This window comes from Paroedura picta, chromosome 3, assembly GCF_049243985.1.
Source record: "Paroedura picta isolate Pp20150507F chromosome 3, Ppicta_v3.0, whole genome shotgun sequence".
NCBI classification, from domain to species: Eukaryota; Metazoa; Chordata; class Lepidosauria; order Squamata; family Gekkonidae; genus Paroedura; species Paroedura picta.
In genome coordinates, this window is record NC_135371.1 from 67,498,911 (window position 1) to 67,513,330 (window position 14,420).

The 14,420-nt window shown below is 44.3% G+C and overlaps 1 protein-coding gene across 7 annotated transcripts in view; it reads left to right on the top strand.

Annotated features, from left to right (window-relative positions):
• Window positions 1-1,041: 1,041 nt before the first annotated feature.
• Window positions 1,042-14,420, top strand: part of UIMC1 (ubiquitin interaction motif containing 1) — a 128,831-nt gene continuing 115,452 nt past the window's right edge. For 2 of the 7 annotated variants that reach the window (XM_077326281.1, XM_077326276.1), the window contains exons 1-2: window positions 7,882-8,015; window positions 8,120-8,290. In XM_077326281.1, the coding sequence (XP_077182396.1) occupies window positions 8,164-8,290 (127 nt within the window). In that variant the 5' untranslated portion in view covers window positions 7,882-8,015; window positions 8,120-8,163. Of the gene's footprint in view, window positions 1,236-1,356; window positions 1,429-7,881; window positions 8,016-8,119; window positions 8,291-9,575; window positions 9,882-14,420 lie in introns of those variants that run through there. The other 5 variants (XM_077326287.1, XM_077326282.1, XM_077326278.1 and 2 more) reach the window with 4 other exon arrangements.

A 14,420-nucleotide genomic window follows, 5' to 3' on the forward strand; every position in this document is an offset into this window, starting at 1 on the left:
CCGAATTCATGCGTGGAGCTCATTGGGCGACCATGGATCTGTCTCTTTTTTTCAGCCTAATCTACTTCAAAAGAGAAAGTTTTGAGTCCAGTACGGTCTTTCAGACCAACAAAGTTTATTTCATCATGCACATGAAAGCTTATACCCAGAATTAGACTTTGTTGCACATGACAATTTATGTCCAGAATTAAACTTTGTTGGTTTGAAAGGTGTCACAGGACTCAAACTGTTGATTCATACCGACAGGGTTACACACTTGAATCTACTTCACAGGGTTATTGTAAAGATAAAATGAAAGACGGGAAGGGTATAAGCAGCCACCTTTTGCTCATTAATGGATAAGCAGGATAAAAATGAGAGATGCAACAGCTCATGCCTATGGAGAGTTAGAGGAAGTTGTACGAGTTAATTATAGTCACAGTCCGCTTTTTCACTGGGACTCAAGGCGGATTAGACGGAGTGAGTTCATAGAATCCAAAGAATGGGCACTCAAGGATGGCTTGCTGAAATTAAACCACTTTGAACGCAGGAAAAGCAAATATTTTAACAGTTAACTACAATTAACTTTCCCGATCCCCACATTTTATAACAATTCTCGGTACACAAACTTAGAAAGGCCGTATAGTAACGGATGCGCATTAAAATCCCCATTCCGCCACTCAAACTTGCTTGGGTGACCTTGGGACGGCCATTTGCTCTTTTTTAATAACCTACGTCACTTGGCTGTTGTGAAGATAAAAAACAGCCACCATGGATCCCAATCTGTGCTTCTTGGAGCAAGGGCAGAATAAAAATGTTTGTTGTTTATACTGCTTTCCCCGTGCAATTGAACACCGCAGGGCGAAGGAGACGAAACAAAACAAAAATAGCCCTTGGTTTTCACGTTTGCAAAAGCACGGATGCAACACAGCCAAGCTTGCAAAATCACTTATAGCGCCGTCACGTTAACTAGGATGGAGGCTACCGGATTGCTTGCCTTCATCCAAGATGACGCTGAAGGCCTCACTGAAGGCGACCCTTAGCTTCACGTGACCTCCGAGCGCGTTCTGTGACCATTTTGTCTGCGGGAAGCGAAGCCATCCGCGCCAACTTGATTGTGGGCACTAACCCCACTCCGCCGTTGCCGAATCAGGTCGAACCCCAGCAAAAGGCTGCGGAGACGTCGACGTTGCCGCCTGCTGTGGCCGGCGTGGGAGGGGGCGGGGCACCGGCCCGGTGGGGCGGCTCTGGGGCCGGTGAGTAGCCTGTCTCTGCTCGGCTCCACCTATGGAGCTTCTTCTTCTCCCGCTGGTGCTGCTTCTCTTGCGGCTTCTGCACCTGGTCGCAGCTCCACCCCCATCTCCAAGGGCGATCTTCACCTAGAGTGACCCCCCCGCCCCGCCGTTTCAGGACCACTCGCTAGTCTGGGAGGTTTCCGCTTGGTAGATGGTATGGCCGACCTGGTGTCATGTTGGAGCCCTGGCCGTCCTCTCTTTCCCCGGTTCTGCTGGTTCCCATCGAGTCACGAAAAGCCCGGGCTCTTACGTGTTAACCAAAATACCAGATGAGGCTTCTCAGGGCATGACCCTGAATATTTTTAGCTGCTAAATAAATGCTGTTAATGACACAACTCCAGGGTCGACTCTGAAAGTTGGCAAACACCACCAAATAGCGTCCGATCTAACCAAAGTTTGCTTTCTGCAGAGGTTAAGATAATAAACTTTATTTTTCTATCCCACCCTTCCCATAAGGCTCGGGGTGGGTTGTGTTAGTCATTAATGAAGGAATCCCTCTTGTCTATTTCCAGAAAACCTCGTTCACATACACTGTCATTGTTTATTTATTTATTTCCTACTTTATTGTAAGACGGAGCTCTTCCGTTAGGCGTATGGTTGAGGCCGGGGTGAGGTCTGAGTGTTACCTATGTAACACTATGTTACCTATGTTACCTCAATGCCTTCGATCAGGACCTTCGTTCTCAGCGAAAAGAGCTAATTGGACCCAGGTGCTGAATGGGGCATGTGAGATTGGAACTGCCATCTGATTAATTTGTTAAGGAATGTTTTGGAGTTTTATATTGTATTTTATTTTTTATTGTAAACTGCTGCAAGACAGTATTATAAAAATCCAGATATAAATAAATAATAAATAAATTTTCTCCCCTTGCAACAACAACCCTGTGAGGTAAGGTGGGCTGAAAGACTGGTCACCCAGCCAGCTTTTTATACTAGAACTGGAATTCAAACTTGGTCCTTCAAGACCTTGGTACACCCTCTCTAATCACTATGCCATTCCTGCTTTATGAGAAAAACTGCCTTTGTTTTCATAGCTCAGGTGCCTGAACTTAGAACACAGATTTATTCAAAATTATTTCTATCTTTACCTTTACAAATCAATCCTGCTTCTACCTGGGAAGTATTATTAACAATATATTATGTAAAAATATTTCCCTTGCATATATACACAAGTGCTTTCAAATAGAATTTTCAAGGAACACTTGAAATGTTTTGAAGCTTTTGCTTATATGATCCATTCTATCTTATATTGTACTAAAGTCAAATTTAATTCCCCCCCCCAACATGTTCAGTGTGCAGTTGTAAAAGCTTTGTGGACATGTGTTATAGGTGGCTATAGGACAATGTTTGTGACATTACCAGAGATTAATAACACAACTGTCCCACTGCCTGTATATGTATTTTTAAAGCTATGTTTTGTCACCATTATATGTAACAGATCTGTAGTGGTTGAATTCTTTCTGAATTGTAGAAATGTACTATTCTGGTAAATATGAGAAGTTGGAGAGACAGCCAGTAAGTCTTGTATATTTCACTTATAGGGTTAGTAAATTGGACAAAGCTGATCAGCTGCACAGGAAAAAGTGCAAAGCAGCGTCCGTTGCAGAAGACAGCTTTCTCTGCAGCAAGACACACAACACCACGCTTGTCTTGATGCATCTACTCATGTAGGATGTTCATGTAAAAAAAAAAAGGAATTGGAGCATGTTTTCCAGGATTATGCAAGCCTGTAGACACTCAATGAAGGACTTAGTTGATTTTATTGGTGGTGTAATTGCCTTTAAACATGGATTTGCTGCATTTAGCCAGGGACAAAAATAACTATTTAAATGTTTCATGCAAAATTAAGAAAAATAACAAGGCTGTATATTTATTTGTCTCTGGAAGTAGATGTCTCTGGAAACTTGGAATTAAAAGTATACAGTAGATTGCCCTTAACAGCAGGTCTGATGCAATTGGAATCTAATTCTTCAAATTGGCTGGTCCATATTGAAATTTAAATTAGGTCCTCAGACATTGTTTTGGACATTATTTCCTCTCTGAGTTCCTTCAAACTATAAAATACAGGCTCTTAGACACTGAATAACAAAGTCTCATCAGTGTAGCTAATAAAACTTGCTCCCCCTTGAATTTGGGGATCTCACCAAAAGCAGGCCAGATAGCTCTTTACTTATACTATCTTCTAATTCCAAACCAATGGATATTTTTAGAAAGATTCCAAAGTGTACCACTTTTAGATAGGTACTGTCTATGCAAAACATGTAATATTGAAACTGTCTCATCTGTCCTTTTTATTGTCCCTTTTATACAAGCATTCATATAAAATTTCTGAGTCCCATTTTGTTAACTAAGCAGAGACTTCATGATCTTAGTAAGGTTTCCTTGTTTCTGGATAATACCAACAGAGAAATAATAGAGAATGTGGCCAAATCTTTGCAAAGGCAATCAAATTGCGTCAGGACTGCTGTTGACAACCTACTGTATACTTTTAGTTCCTTCTGGGTTCTTTGTATCTTATGCTTACCTATTTAAATCTTAACTAAGATAGTTTTATATGCCAATAAAGGTTTTGGATTTGGTTACCACATCCAAGAAGAAATATTGTAGGTGCAGAAAAGTGTGACCAAAATAACCAGGGGGCTAAAGCAGTTGGTTAAAACACTTAGGGCTGTTTAGCCTAGACAAAAAGGCATGTAAGAAGTGATGCAATAGAGGTCTATAAAATTATGCAAGGTGATGAGAGTGGACAGGGAAAGGCTTTTCTCCTTCTCTCATGACACTAGAACTCAGGGTCAGCTACTGAAACTGGAGAGTGGGAGATTCAGGACAGCCGAAATGAAGTGCGTCTTCATGCAGTGCATAGTTATAGAATTTGCTGCCACAGGATGTAGTGATGAGTGGGAACTGGATGGGTTTAAAAGGAAATATCCAAATTCCTGGAGTGTGGAGCTATCGGTGGCTAGTAGTCATGATGGATATCTACTTGCTCTAGTGACAGAAGCAGTGTTCCTCTTTGTATTGGCTGCTGGGGAGCAGGGGCAGCAGGATGCTGCTGAGGTTATTCTGTTCATAGGCTTCACAGAGACAGCTGGTTAGCCACATTGTGAGCAGTGTGCTGGACTTGATGGGTCCAGCATGGCTCTTCTCATGTTCGTGTGTACTTATGATTTTAACAGGCAAGATTCATGGAAAATGCAGTAGGCTGATATGGTACCAAACTGAGGCTCATTAATCCAGACCAATTAGCAGGGATGATCTAAAGCAGGGGTAGTCAACCTGTAGTCCTCCAGATGTCCATGGACTACAATTCCCATGAGCCCCTGCCAGCATTTGCTGGCAGGGGTTCATGGGAATTGTAGTCCATGGACATCTGGAGGACCACAGGTTGACTACCCCTGATCTAAAGTATGAGAGGGTAGAATCATAGAATCATAAGAGGGGGCCATCTAGTCCAACCCCCTGCTCAACGCAAGATCAGCCCAAAGCATCCAAGAAAAGTGTGTATCCAACCTTTGCTTGAAGACTGCCAGAGAGGGGGAGTTCACCACCTCATTAGGCAGCCTATTCCACTGCTGAACTACTCTGTCTGTGAATTTTTTTTCCTGATATCTAGCCTATATTGTTGTACTTGAAGTTTAAACCCATTACTGCGTGTCCTCTCCTCTGCAGCCAACAGAAACAGCATCCTGCCCTCCTCCAAGTGACAACCTTTCAAATACTTAAAGAGGGCTATCATGTCCCCTCTCAACCTCCTTTTCTCCAGGCTGAACATTCTCAAGTCCCTCAACCTATCTTCATAGGGCTTGGTCCCTTGGCCCCAGATCATCTTCGTCGGTCTCCTTTGTACCCTTTCAATTTTATCTACGTCCTTCTTGAAGTGAAGCCTCCAGAACTGCACACAGTACTCCAGGTGTGGTCTGACCAGTGCTGTATACAGTGGGACTATGACATCTTGTAATTTTGATGTGATGCCCCTGTAGATACAGCCCAAAATGGCATTCGCCTTTTTTACCGCTGCATCACACTGCCTGCTCATGTTTAGTTTACAATCCACAAGTACCCCAAGGTCTCGTTCACACACAGTGTTACCTAGAAGTGTATCCCCTATCCAGTAGGCATGCTTTTCATTTTTCTGACCCAGATGCAGAACTTTACACTTACCTTTATTAAATTGCATCTTGTTCTCATTTGCCCATTTTTCCATTGTGTTCAGATCTCATTGAACTCTGTCTCTATCTTCCGGAGTATTTGCCAGTCCTCCCAATTTGGTGTCATCTGCAAACTTGATTGGTATAGTCTCTCTGAACATTTGGTAGTGCTGGTTATATATTGCGTATGAGTTGGTCATTCAGATCCTTTTAGGGTTTCATGTAAAGTGCGTGCATTCAATCTAATCCTTTGGAGTTGCTGTGGATTTTTAAGTGTTTGCGGAACAAGTTAAAACAAAAGGGAGCTCTATGTATTATGACTGAGTACTGATATGTGCAATGATGAGGATTTGGTCTTTGGTGTTGATTGTCAGTGATGTATTTATCATTCTCGAGGTTGGGGCAGTGGCTGAGAAATCAACAGCTCCAACCTCTCAAAAACTCATTTGGGGATGAGAGTCATTCATTTTTTTGGCTTCGTTTTTTAGCATTTTAAGCTGTCACAGCTTGGCAGGTCTAGTAGCTGCAATGTCAAGATTGTGAATTATCCTGCTGGTAATTGTTTTCTGATTCATCAAAGTGATAGATGATGATGAGAGAAAATGGCAAATAATCATAAATGGGGAATTTTCAAGGATATCCCTGGAAAACAAAAGCACAAGTTGTGAAATGAAGTGCACATGGATTCACATATTAATGGGTCACCTTGGCTGTCCTGTGCTTACAGAGAAAAATGTTCAGAGAATTACGAGGTGAAACAGTAGATGAGTGAAAAATCAGCCTGTGAGGCCACTAGCAGAATTAGCTGCAAGTAATTAATTCTTTGACCTGTTCCATTTTACTGAAACCTAACACTGGCCTCAGTTACCAGTGGAGGCTGGGAGGGACCCATGAAAGAACTTTAACCATTTCTGTGCTTCCTCACTTGCCTTGGGCTCAGAATATATTCTGTTGGGAGGGGCTCTTTAGGCTGTTAGCTTTCAGAGCTGCACTGGGAGTTTTGTGGTTAAACCTCTGTGCACCCCTTAGAAAATGTGCAAGATAAGTGAGTCATCCTGCCTCCAGTTAGTACTTCCTAGCAATCCTTTATCTAATGTGATCTATCAGGCAGAAGATATATTGCACAGTCGGAAAGGGTTGAGTGCTGATGCGATGGCTTTTTTTTTTTGAAGGCTCACAAGCTCTCTTCCTTGATCCGTCTCACTGTATCTCAGAGGCATGCTAAAATACGCTGTCTGATGGACTGGATCCGAAACCTCTTGCGTTGTCTTCTGTGTAGAAATTGACGATTTCTCTAAAGGGCATAAATGGTACCCATTGGAACGTTTTGCTGCCTCTTCCCCCAAATGATGGAAACTTTAAGACAACATTGATTATTTCCCTTTCAAGACAAGAACAGTTGATGTATGGAGGCTGGAAATGATCTCTTTACCAACCTGTCATTTTAGAGAAAATGAGAGGACAGTTGCAGGCCCATTAGGTTTGGAACATGCACAGATACCTCCTCAGCCCTCCCTGCCCAGAGTGTCATGTTGATCTTTATCCTCTTCCACAATATTCATGACTTAATTGCTCATGGCTGCAGATGGAATACAGGTAGAACTAGTATGGAAGTTTCTGGCTGTGCTTGGTATCATTGTTGCCTAGACTGAGGGCGTCTGTGCTCTTGTCCAAATTCTTTTGCTACCCTTTGAATGCCCTCCAGGAACACTGCTGTAGTACCACACCTCTCTCCTTCACCTTCCTCCTTCAAATATCTTCTCAAAAACCTCTTTTTAAAATGAAACACTTGCCATCAACTCCAATCTTCACAAGTATATAGGTCCTTGCCTCCCCTCCCTGAGACATTTTGTTAGAAAATATGGCTGCCTGCCTGTAATTATTATTATTTATCCAATGCTTTTGCCTTGAACATTGATTTATCCAATTCTTCTTTGTTGGAATCTCTTCAGAAAGAATATTTTGCTTTATGCTGAATAACGGAAGAAACAGTCAAGGGGTGTGAGTTCTTTTGAGGAATTTAGAATCTGGGTCTCCTACTCTAACGACTGTTCTTCAGGGAGGTAGTAAAAAAAAGTTTTTACCACACCACAAGCGGGGTGCCGAGATATCCCTGTTTAATCTAAAGTTCATAGGGGTGGTGCCCGCTCTCTCTCTCTCTCTCTCTCTCTCTCTCTCTCTCTCTCTCTCTCCCCCCCTCTCTCCCCTTCCATCTCAAGCCTCAGCATGCCCTTCCACTCTCTCTCTCCCTCGCCCTTTTGTGCTCCTCTATCACGTTGCTCGCCCCCACCACCACCAGTCTCCCAAACTCCGGGTAAGCTGAAGAAAGCAGCATCGGGTCAGGCATCTCGGTCCGGGGCAGGTGGGGGAAGTCTGGATTCCTGCCCGAGAGATTGGGCAGATCCGGACTCCCCCCCCTTTAAGGAGCATCTCACTTCTGTGTCCTCATCCTCAAACAGGTGGGATAGATAGTCAGCATTGACATGGTCCCTGCCCAGCCGTTGGCGGATGGAGAACCTAAAAGGCAACAAGGACACATACCAATGAAGGACCCGAAGATTATGGTTCTTCATCCACTGCAACCATTGCAAAGGTGCATGATCAACCACCAATTCAAAAGGGTTATTAGTTAAATAATACTTCAAAGCCCCCACAGCCAACTTGACAGCCAAGGCTTCTTTCTCTATCGTTGCATAGGCTCACTCTGCCGGCTGAAGTTTACGACTCGGAAACATCACCGGATGCTCCCCATCTGGGTAAACTTGAGCCAAAATAGCCCCCAAACCAGTACGAGAAGCGTCAGTGTGCACCACAAAAGGTTTTGTAAAGTCCGGATTCTGGAGCACCTGCTCGTGGGACAGGCTACCGGTAAGATGTTGAAAGGCCTGCTCTAACTGCGTGGTCCAGAGAAGGGTCGCGGGCTGCCCTCTCCTGAGGCAATCTGTCAGGGGACTTGCCAACATAGGGAACTTGGGGATAAACCAACTATAATAGCCAACCAGCCCCAAGAATGGCTGTAGCATCTTAGTCTGCAGGGTCGCCCACTCCTGGATGGTGACAACCTTTTCAGGTAGAGGCCAAATTTCCCCCCATCGAACTTAGTGATCTTATTAACCTCCTGGTAGTTGACGCAAAATTGAATGCTGCCATCTGGCTTTGGCACCAGTACAGTCGGGCTTTTCCATTCACTGTATGACGGTTCAATGACATCTAACCGCAGCATATAGAATCATAGAATAATAGAGTTGGAAGGGACCTCATGGGTCATATAGTCCAACCCCCTGCACTATGCAGGACACTCACATCCCAATCGCTAATCTACTGTAACCTACTATCCCTTTGCCTTCACAGAATCAGCCTCTCCGTTGGATGGTTATCTAGCCTCTATTTAAAAATTTCCAAAGATGGAGAATCCACCACCTCCCGAGGAAGCCCATTGAGAAACCACTCTGTCAGGAACTTCTTCCGGATGTTTAGATGGAATTTCTTTTGAATTAATTTAATCCCATTCGTTCTGGTCTGTCCTTCTGGGGCAAGAGAGAACAACTCTGCTCCCTCCTCTATATGGCTCCCTTTTAAACACTTGAAGATGGTTATCAGATCCCCTCTCAGTCGTCTCCTCTCTAGGCTAAACAGACCAAGCTCCCCCAACCTTTCTTCATACGTCTTGGTCTCCAAACCCCTCACCATCTTTGTTGCCCTCCTCTGGACACATTCTAGTTTGTGAACATCCCTTTGGGGTGACCAAAACTGAACACAGTACTCCAAGTGAGGCCGAAGCAAAGCAGAGTAAAGCGGTACCATCACCTCCCATGATCTGGACACCGTACTCCGTTTGATACAGCCTAAAATCCCATTTGCCTTTTTAGCCACTGAGTCTCACTACTGACTCATGTTCAATGTATGGTCTACTAAGACTCCTTGATTTTTTTTGCACATGCTACTGCCAAGACAAGTTTCCTCCATCTTATATTGGTATATTTGGTTTTTCCTACCTAAATGCAGAACTTTACATATGTCCCGATTGAACTTCATTTTATTCAGTTTAGCCCACTTCTTGAGACTATCAATATCATCCTGTATTCTATTGCTGTCTTCAGTTGTGTTTGCTACCCCTCCCAGTTTAGTATCATCTGTACATTTAAGAAGTATCCCCTCTAATCCCTCATCCAAATCATTTATAAATATGTTGAACAACACAGGCCCCAGGACAGATCCTTGGGGTACTCCACTTGTCACTCTTTTCCAAGAAGATGCTGAACCATTAACAAGTACCCTCTGGGTACGATTTGTCAACCAGTTATTGATCCACCTGACAGAATTAGGATCCATACCGCATTTTACCAACTTGTCAACAAGAATATCATGTGGAACCTTATCAAAAGCTTTACTGAAATCCAGATAAACTATGTCCACGGCATTCCCCTGATCCAGCAAGGTAGTCACCTCGAAAAAAGAGGTAAGGTTGGTCTGACATGACTTGTTCTTGCGAAACCCGTGCTGAGTCTTAGAAATCACAGCTCAGTTCTAGCTGCTCAAGGACCGAGTGTTTGATTATTTGTTCTAAAATTTTGCCAGCTACAAGCTGACGGGTCGATAATTACCAGGATCCTCATTTTTCTCTTTCTTGAAGATTGGGACAACATTTGCCCGTCTCCAATCATCTGGCACCTCACACGTTCTCCAAGAAGTATCTTAACACAGCCCGCGGCGCCACGGGCGCCGCGGACTAAATAAAGCCGTAAGGGCTTAGGGGGAGGAGTTAGGGCGGGCTCTGTCCGGGATGAGGAAGGGTGCCAATTGGCCCCTTCCTCTGGACAGACCATCGGCGGGGCCAATCGGCACTTTGCGCCTGCCGATTGGCCTCGCCGATTCCTGCCTTGGCGAAAAGGGAGCAACTGCCAGCCGCACGTAGTGGGGCTCGCAGTTGCTCCCTTGCTGGCGGCCGGACGCGGCGAGAGTTGCAAAGCGCCTCTCGCCGCGTCAGGCTGCCGGCCGAGGAGTCAGGCCGCCGGGGAGTCAGGCTATCTGGCCGCTGGCGGGGGAGCTGCGCGCGACTGCCGGAGGCTCCCTTGCCTAGCGCCCGCTGTATTTTGATTACAGCGGGCTTGATTACTAGTCAAAAATAATGGACGGAGGTTCAGAGATGACATCTGCAAGTTCTTTTAGTACCCTTGGATGCATTTCACCTGGCCCCAAAGACTTTATTTCATTTAAAGAAACTAGGTGTTTGTGGACTGTTCCAACAGTGATCCTAGGCCACCATTCCCATCCCCTGTGTTGTTTTACGTTTCTGATCACCTTGATCACTATTTCCCTCACAAGAGAAGACTGAGGAGAAAAAGGAGTCAAGCAGTTCAGCCCTCTCTTCATCATCTGTTATAATTTCACTTTCTTGTCCTCTCAGTGGTCCTATGGTGTCCCTTTCTTGCTTAAAATATAACTAATATAATATAACTAAAAAAAACTTCTTGGTAGCCTAAGCTCATATTGAGCTTTAGCTTTTCTAACACTCCCCCTACAATTATTGGTTATTTGTTTATACTCATCCTTGGTAATAAGGCCTTCCTTCCATTTTCTTCTCAAGGGAATTGTTTGTGATTGAGCCTTCAGTATTTCACTTTGAAGAAACTCCCAGCCCTCTTGGACTCCCATCTCTTTAAGTCTTTCTGACCACGGGACTCTACACAACATACTTTTATGTCTGTGAAAATCAGCTTTCCTGAAGTCCAGTCTATATGTACGACTGTGTAAAAGTTTTCTCTTTCCCACAATTGAAAATTCCAAAAGCACATGGTCACTGCTACCAAGTTTTCCCACTACTACACTACAGGTTGGTAAAGAGATCATTTCCAACCTCATCTACCAGTTCTTCCCTATTGATGAGAATAGCCAGTCACACTCTCTCAGCCTAACTTACCTCACAAAATTGTTGTGAGGATAAAATGGAGGTAAGGGAATGTTGTAAGCTGCTTTGGGTCTCCATAGGGGAGAAAGGTGGGATACAAATGAATGAATTAAAGTATTAGACTTCTGTTGCATGGTCCATTGGATGTCCCCTCATGTGTGTTGTACTGACTTGCTCTATGTAACCTACCTTTAGTCCCAGTGTAAAAGGCATACTATAACATCAAATTTAAAAAGAGAGTAAAATAATTCCCACCCATTATAACCAAAAGATCCACTACAAAGCAGACAAGCTGCTGGTGAACTCCCTCTGTTTTCTCTCTCTCAGCTCCCTTAGCCCATTGTACTTGTAAAATGATTTCTACTAGTGGGGGCACACATACAGCACCATGCATCAGTCATATTGGGGGTAGAATTAAGGCTCCCAAAACTCAGATCCCTGCTAATGTGATCTTGGCCACAGGATTGAAAAAGGTCAGTTTACATTCCAATCCCAAAGAAGTGCAATGCCAAAGAATGTTCAAACTACCGCACCATTGCACTCATATCTCATGCTAGCAAAGTTATGCTCAAAATTTTACAAGCTAGGCTCCAGCAATATATGGACTGAGAACTTCCAGAAGTACAGGCAGGATTTCGAAGAGGCAGAGGAAATAGAGATCAAATTGCCAACATACGCTGGATCACGGAGAAAGCTAGGGAGTTCCAGAAAAACATCTACTTTTGTTTCATTGACTATGCTGAAGCCTTTGATTGTGTGGAGCACAACAAATTGTGGCAAGTTCTTAAAGAGATGGGAATACCAAAGCATCTTGTCTGTCTCTTGAGAAACCTATATGCAGGTCAAGAAGCAACAGTGAGAACCGGGCATGGAATCACTGATTGGTTCAAAACTGAGAAAGGAGTTTGGTAAGGCTGTATACTGTCGCCTTGCCTATTTAACTTGTATGCGGAGCACATCATGAGAAAGGCGGGGTTAGATGAGTCACAAATTGGGATCAAGATTGCGGGGAGAAATATCAACAACCTCAGATATGCAGATGATACCACTCTAATGGCAGAAAGCGAAGAGGAACTAAAGAGCCTGTTGATGCGGGTGAAGGAGGAGAGTGCAAAAGTTGGCCTGAAACTCAACATGAAGAAAACAAAGATCATGGCATCCGGCCCTCTCAATTCCTGGCAAATAGATAGGGAAGAATGGAGGTAGTGACAAATTTGATTTTCCTGGGCTCTAAGATCACTGCAGATGGGGACTGCAAGAAAGAAATTAAAAGAGGCTTGCTCCTGGGGAGGAAAGCTATGGCAACTCTAGACAGCATCCTAAAAAGCAGAGACATCACCCTGCCAACAAAAGTGCATCTAGTCAAGGCTATGGTCTTCCCAGTTGCAATGTATGGCTGTGACCATAAGGAAGGCTGAGCATCAAAGAATTGAGGCTTTTGAACTCTGGTGCTGGAGAAGACTCTTGTGAGTCCTTTGGACTGCAAGGCGAACAAACTGGTCAGTCCTAGAGGAGATCAGCTCTGCCTGCTCCTTAGAAGGCCAGATCCTGAAGATGAGAAGAAAGGACTCCCTGGAGAAGAGCCTAATGCTGGGAGTGATTGAGGGCAAAAGAATAAGGGGACGACAGAGAATAAGGTGGCTGGATGGAGTCACTGAAGCAGTCGGTGCAAACTTAAATGGACTCCAGGGAATGGTAGAGGACACGAAGGCCTGGAGGATCATTGTCCATGGGGTTGCAATGGGTCGGACACGATTTCGCACCTAACAACAACAAACGTTTTCAGAAACTTCCCTTGTCTATAGTGAATAGCTGATAGACACAGAATTCAACAGCTTTATATGTTCACCTTAGAAGGCCAGATTCTGACGATGAAACTGAAATACTTTGGCCACCTCATGAGAAGGAAGGACTCTCTGGAGAAGAGCCTAATGCTGGGAGCGATTGAGGGCAAAAGAAGAAGGGGATGACAGAGAATGAGGTGGCTGGATGGAGTCACTGAAGCAGCTGGTGGGAACTTAAATGGACTCTGGGGAATGGTAGAGGACAGAAAGGCCTGGAGGATCATTGTCCATGGGGTCGCGATGGGTCAGACACGACTTCGCACCTAACAACAACAACAACAATGTGATATTTTCTTTTTTTTTTAAGGGGGGGGATTGGGTTGTACAAGCATGTTGAAAAACATCTCCACCCAGCTAGAGACCTTGACTGTCTTCAAGGGCTGTCATGCAATCTAGACCAGTATCTGTGCTGACAGCAGGAAACTCTCAGATAGCAATTCCATCTCTGCATTCCTGTAAGGGGTCTTTTGTCTTACCCTAAATATATCCTTTGGCTTTTCTATAGTGATTTCCTCTCCGTGAAGGCCAATGAATGAGAGCAGCTATCAGAACACTTTACAGGGCTAGTTTGCATGCCAAGCTGATTGCCAGAATAGGACAATGTGTGTGTGTGTGTGGGGGGGGGGGCTTTGCCAACTTGCTGGTTCTCTCAATTGACTCAGGTCTCTAGTTAGCTTTCCTGGTTGTGCTTTCCCGAAAAAAACTTGTTGTGTAGCCCTCTTGCTATATATCGTCTGGCAAGGAAAGACTTTGCCGAAAGCACTAGCTTTAATTGTGTTTGCACCTGCCTTCCCCTCTGTTTCTCAGCACTCTCGCATTTTGTGATTCTAATAGTCAGCAGGTTTTTCTTCGCCTTGCAGAATATCCTTTCTAGAAGCTTGTAGCCTGTGTGTCCCAGTAGAGGGCACTATGAGCATACATCTTGATCAGAAGCTTAGGCCATAAAGGGAGACCTAAGTGTCCTTGACTTTTCTGTGTAATTGTCATTTAGTCTCCCCCCCCCTTTGTGGCTATTCTGCTGACCTCTGCCTTGTTTTAACAGTGCACTGCCAAGGTGTTGCTCGGAAAAGGTGATGGGGGGGGGGAGACCCTGTATAAGAAAGCAGACAACAGGTTCTGATGGTTTTGTTTTCCCTTCTGATGTGCTGAGCACAACATAATTCACAGTCCTTTTGTCTTCTGCATCTGCACATGGTTTGGACCAGCTGAGATGCCGCAGACTTCAGATGGGTGCTTCACATTACCC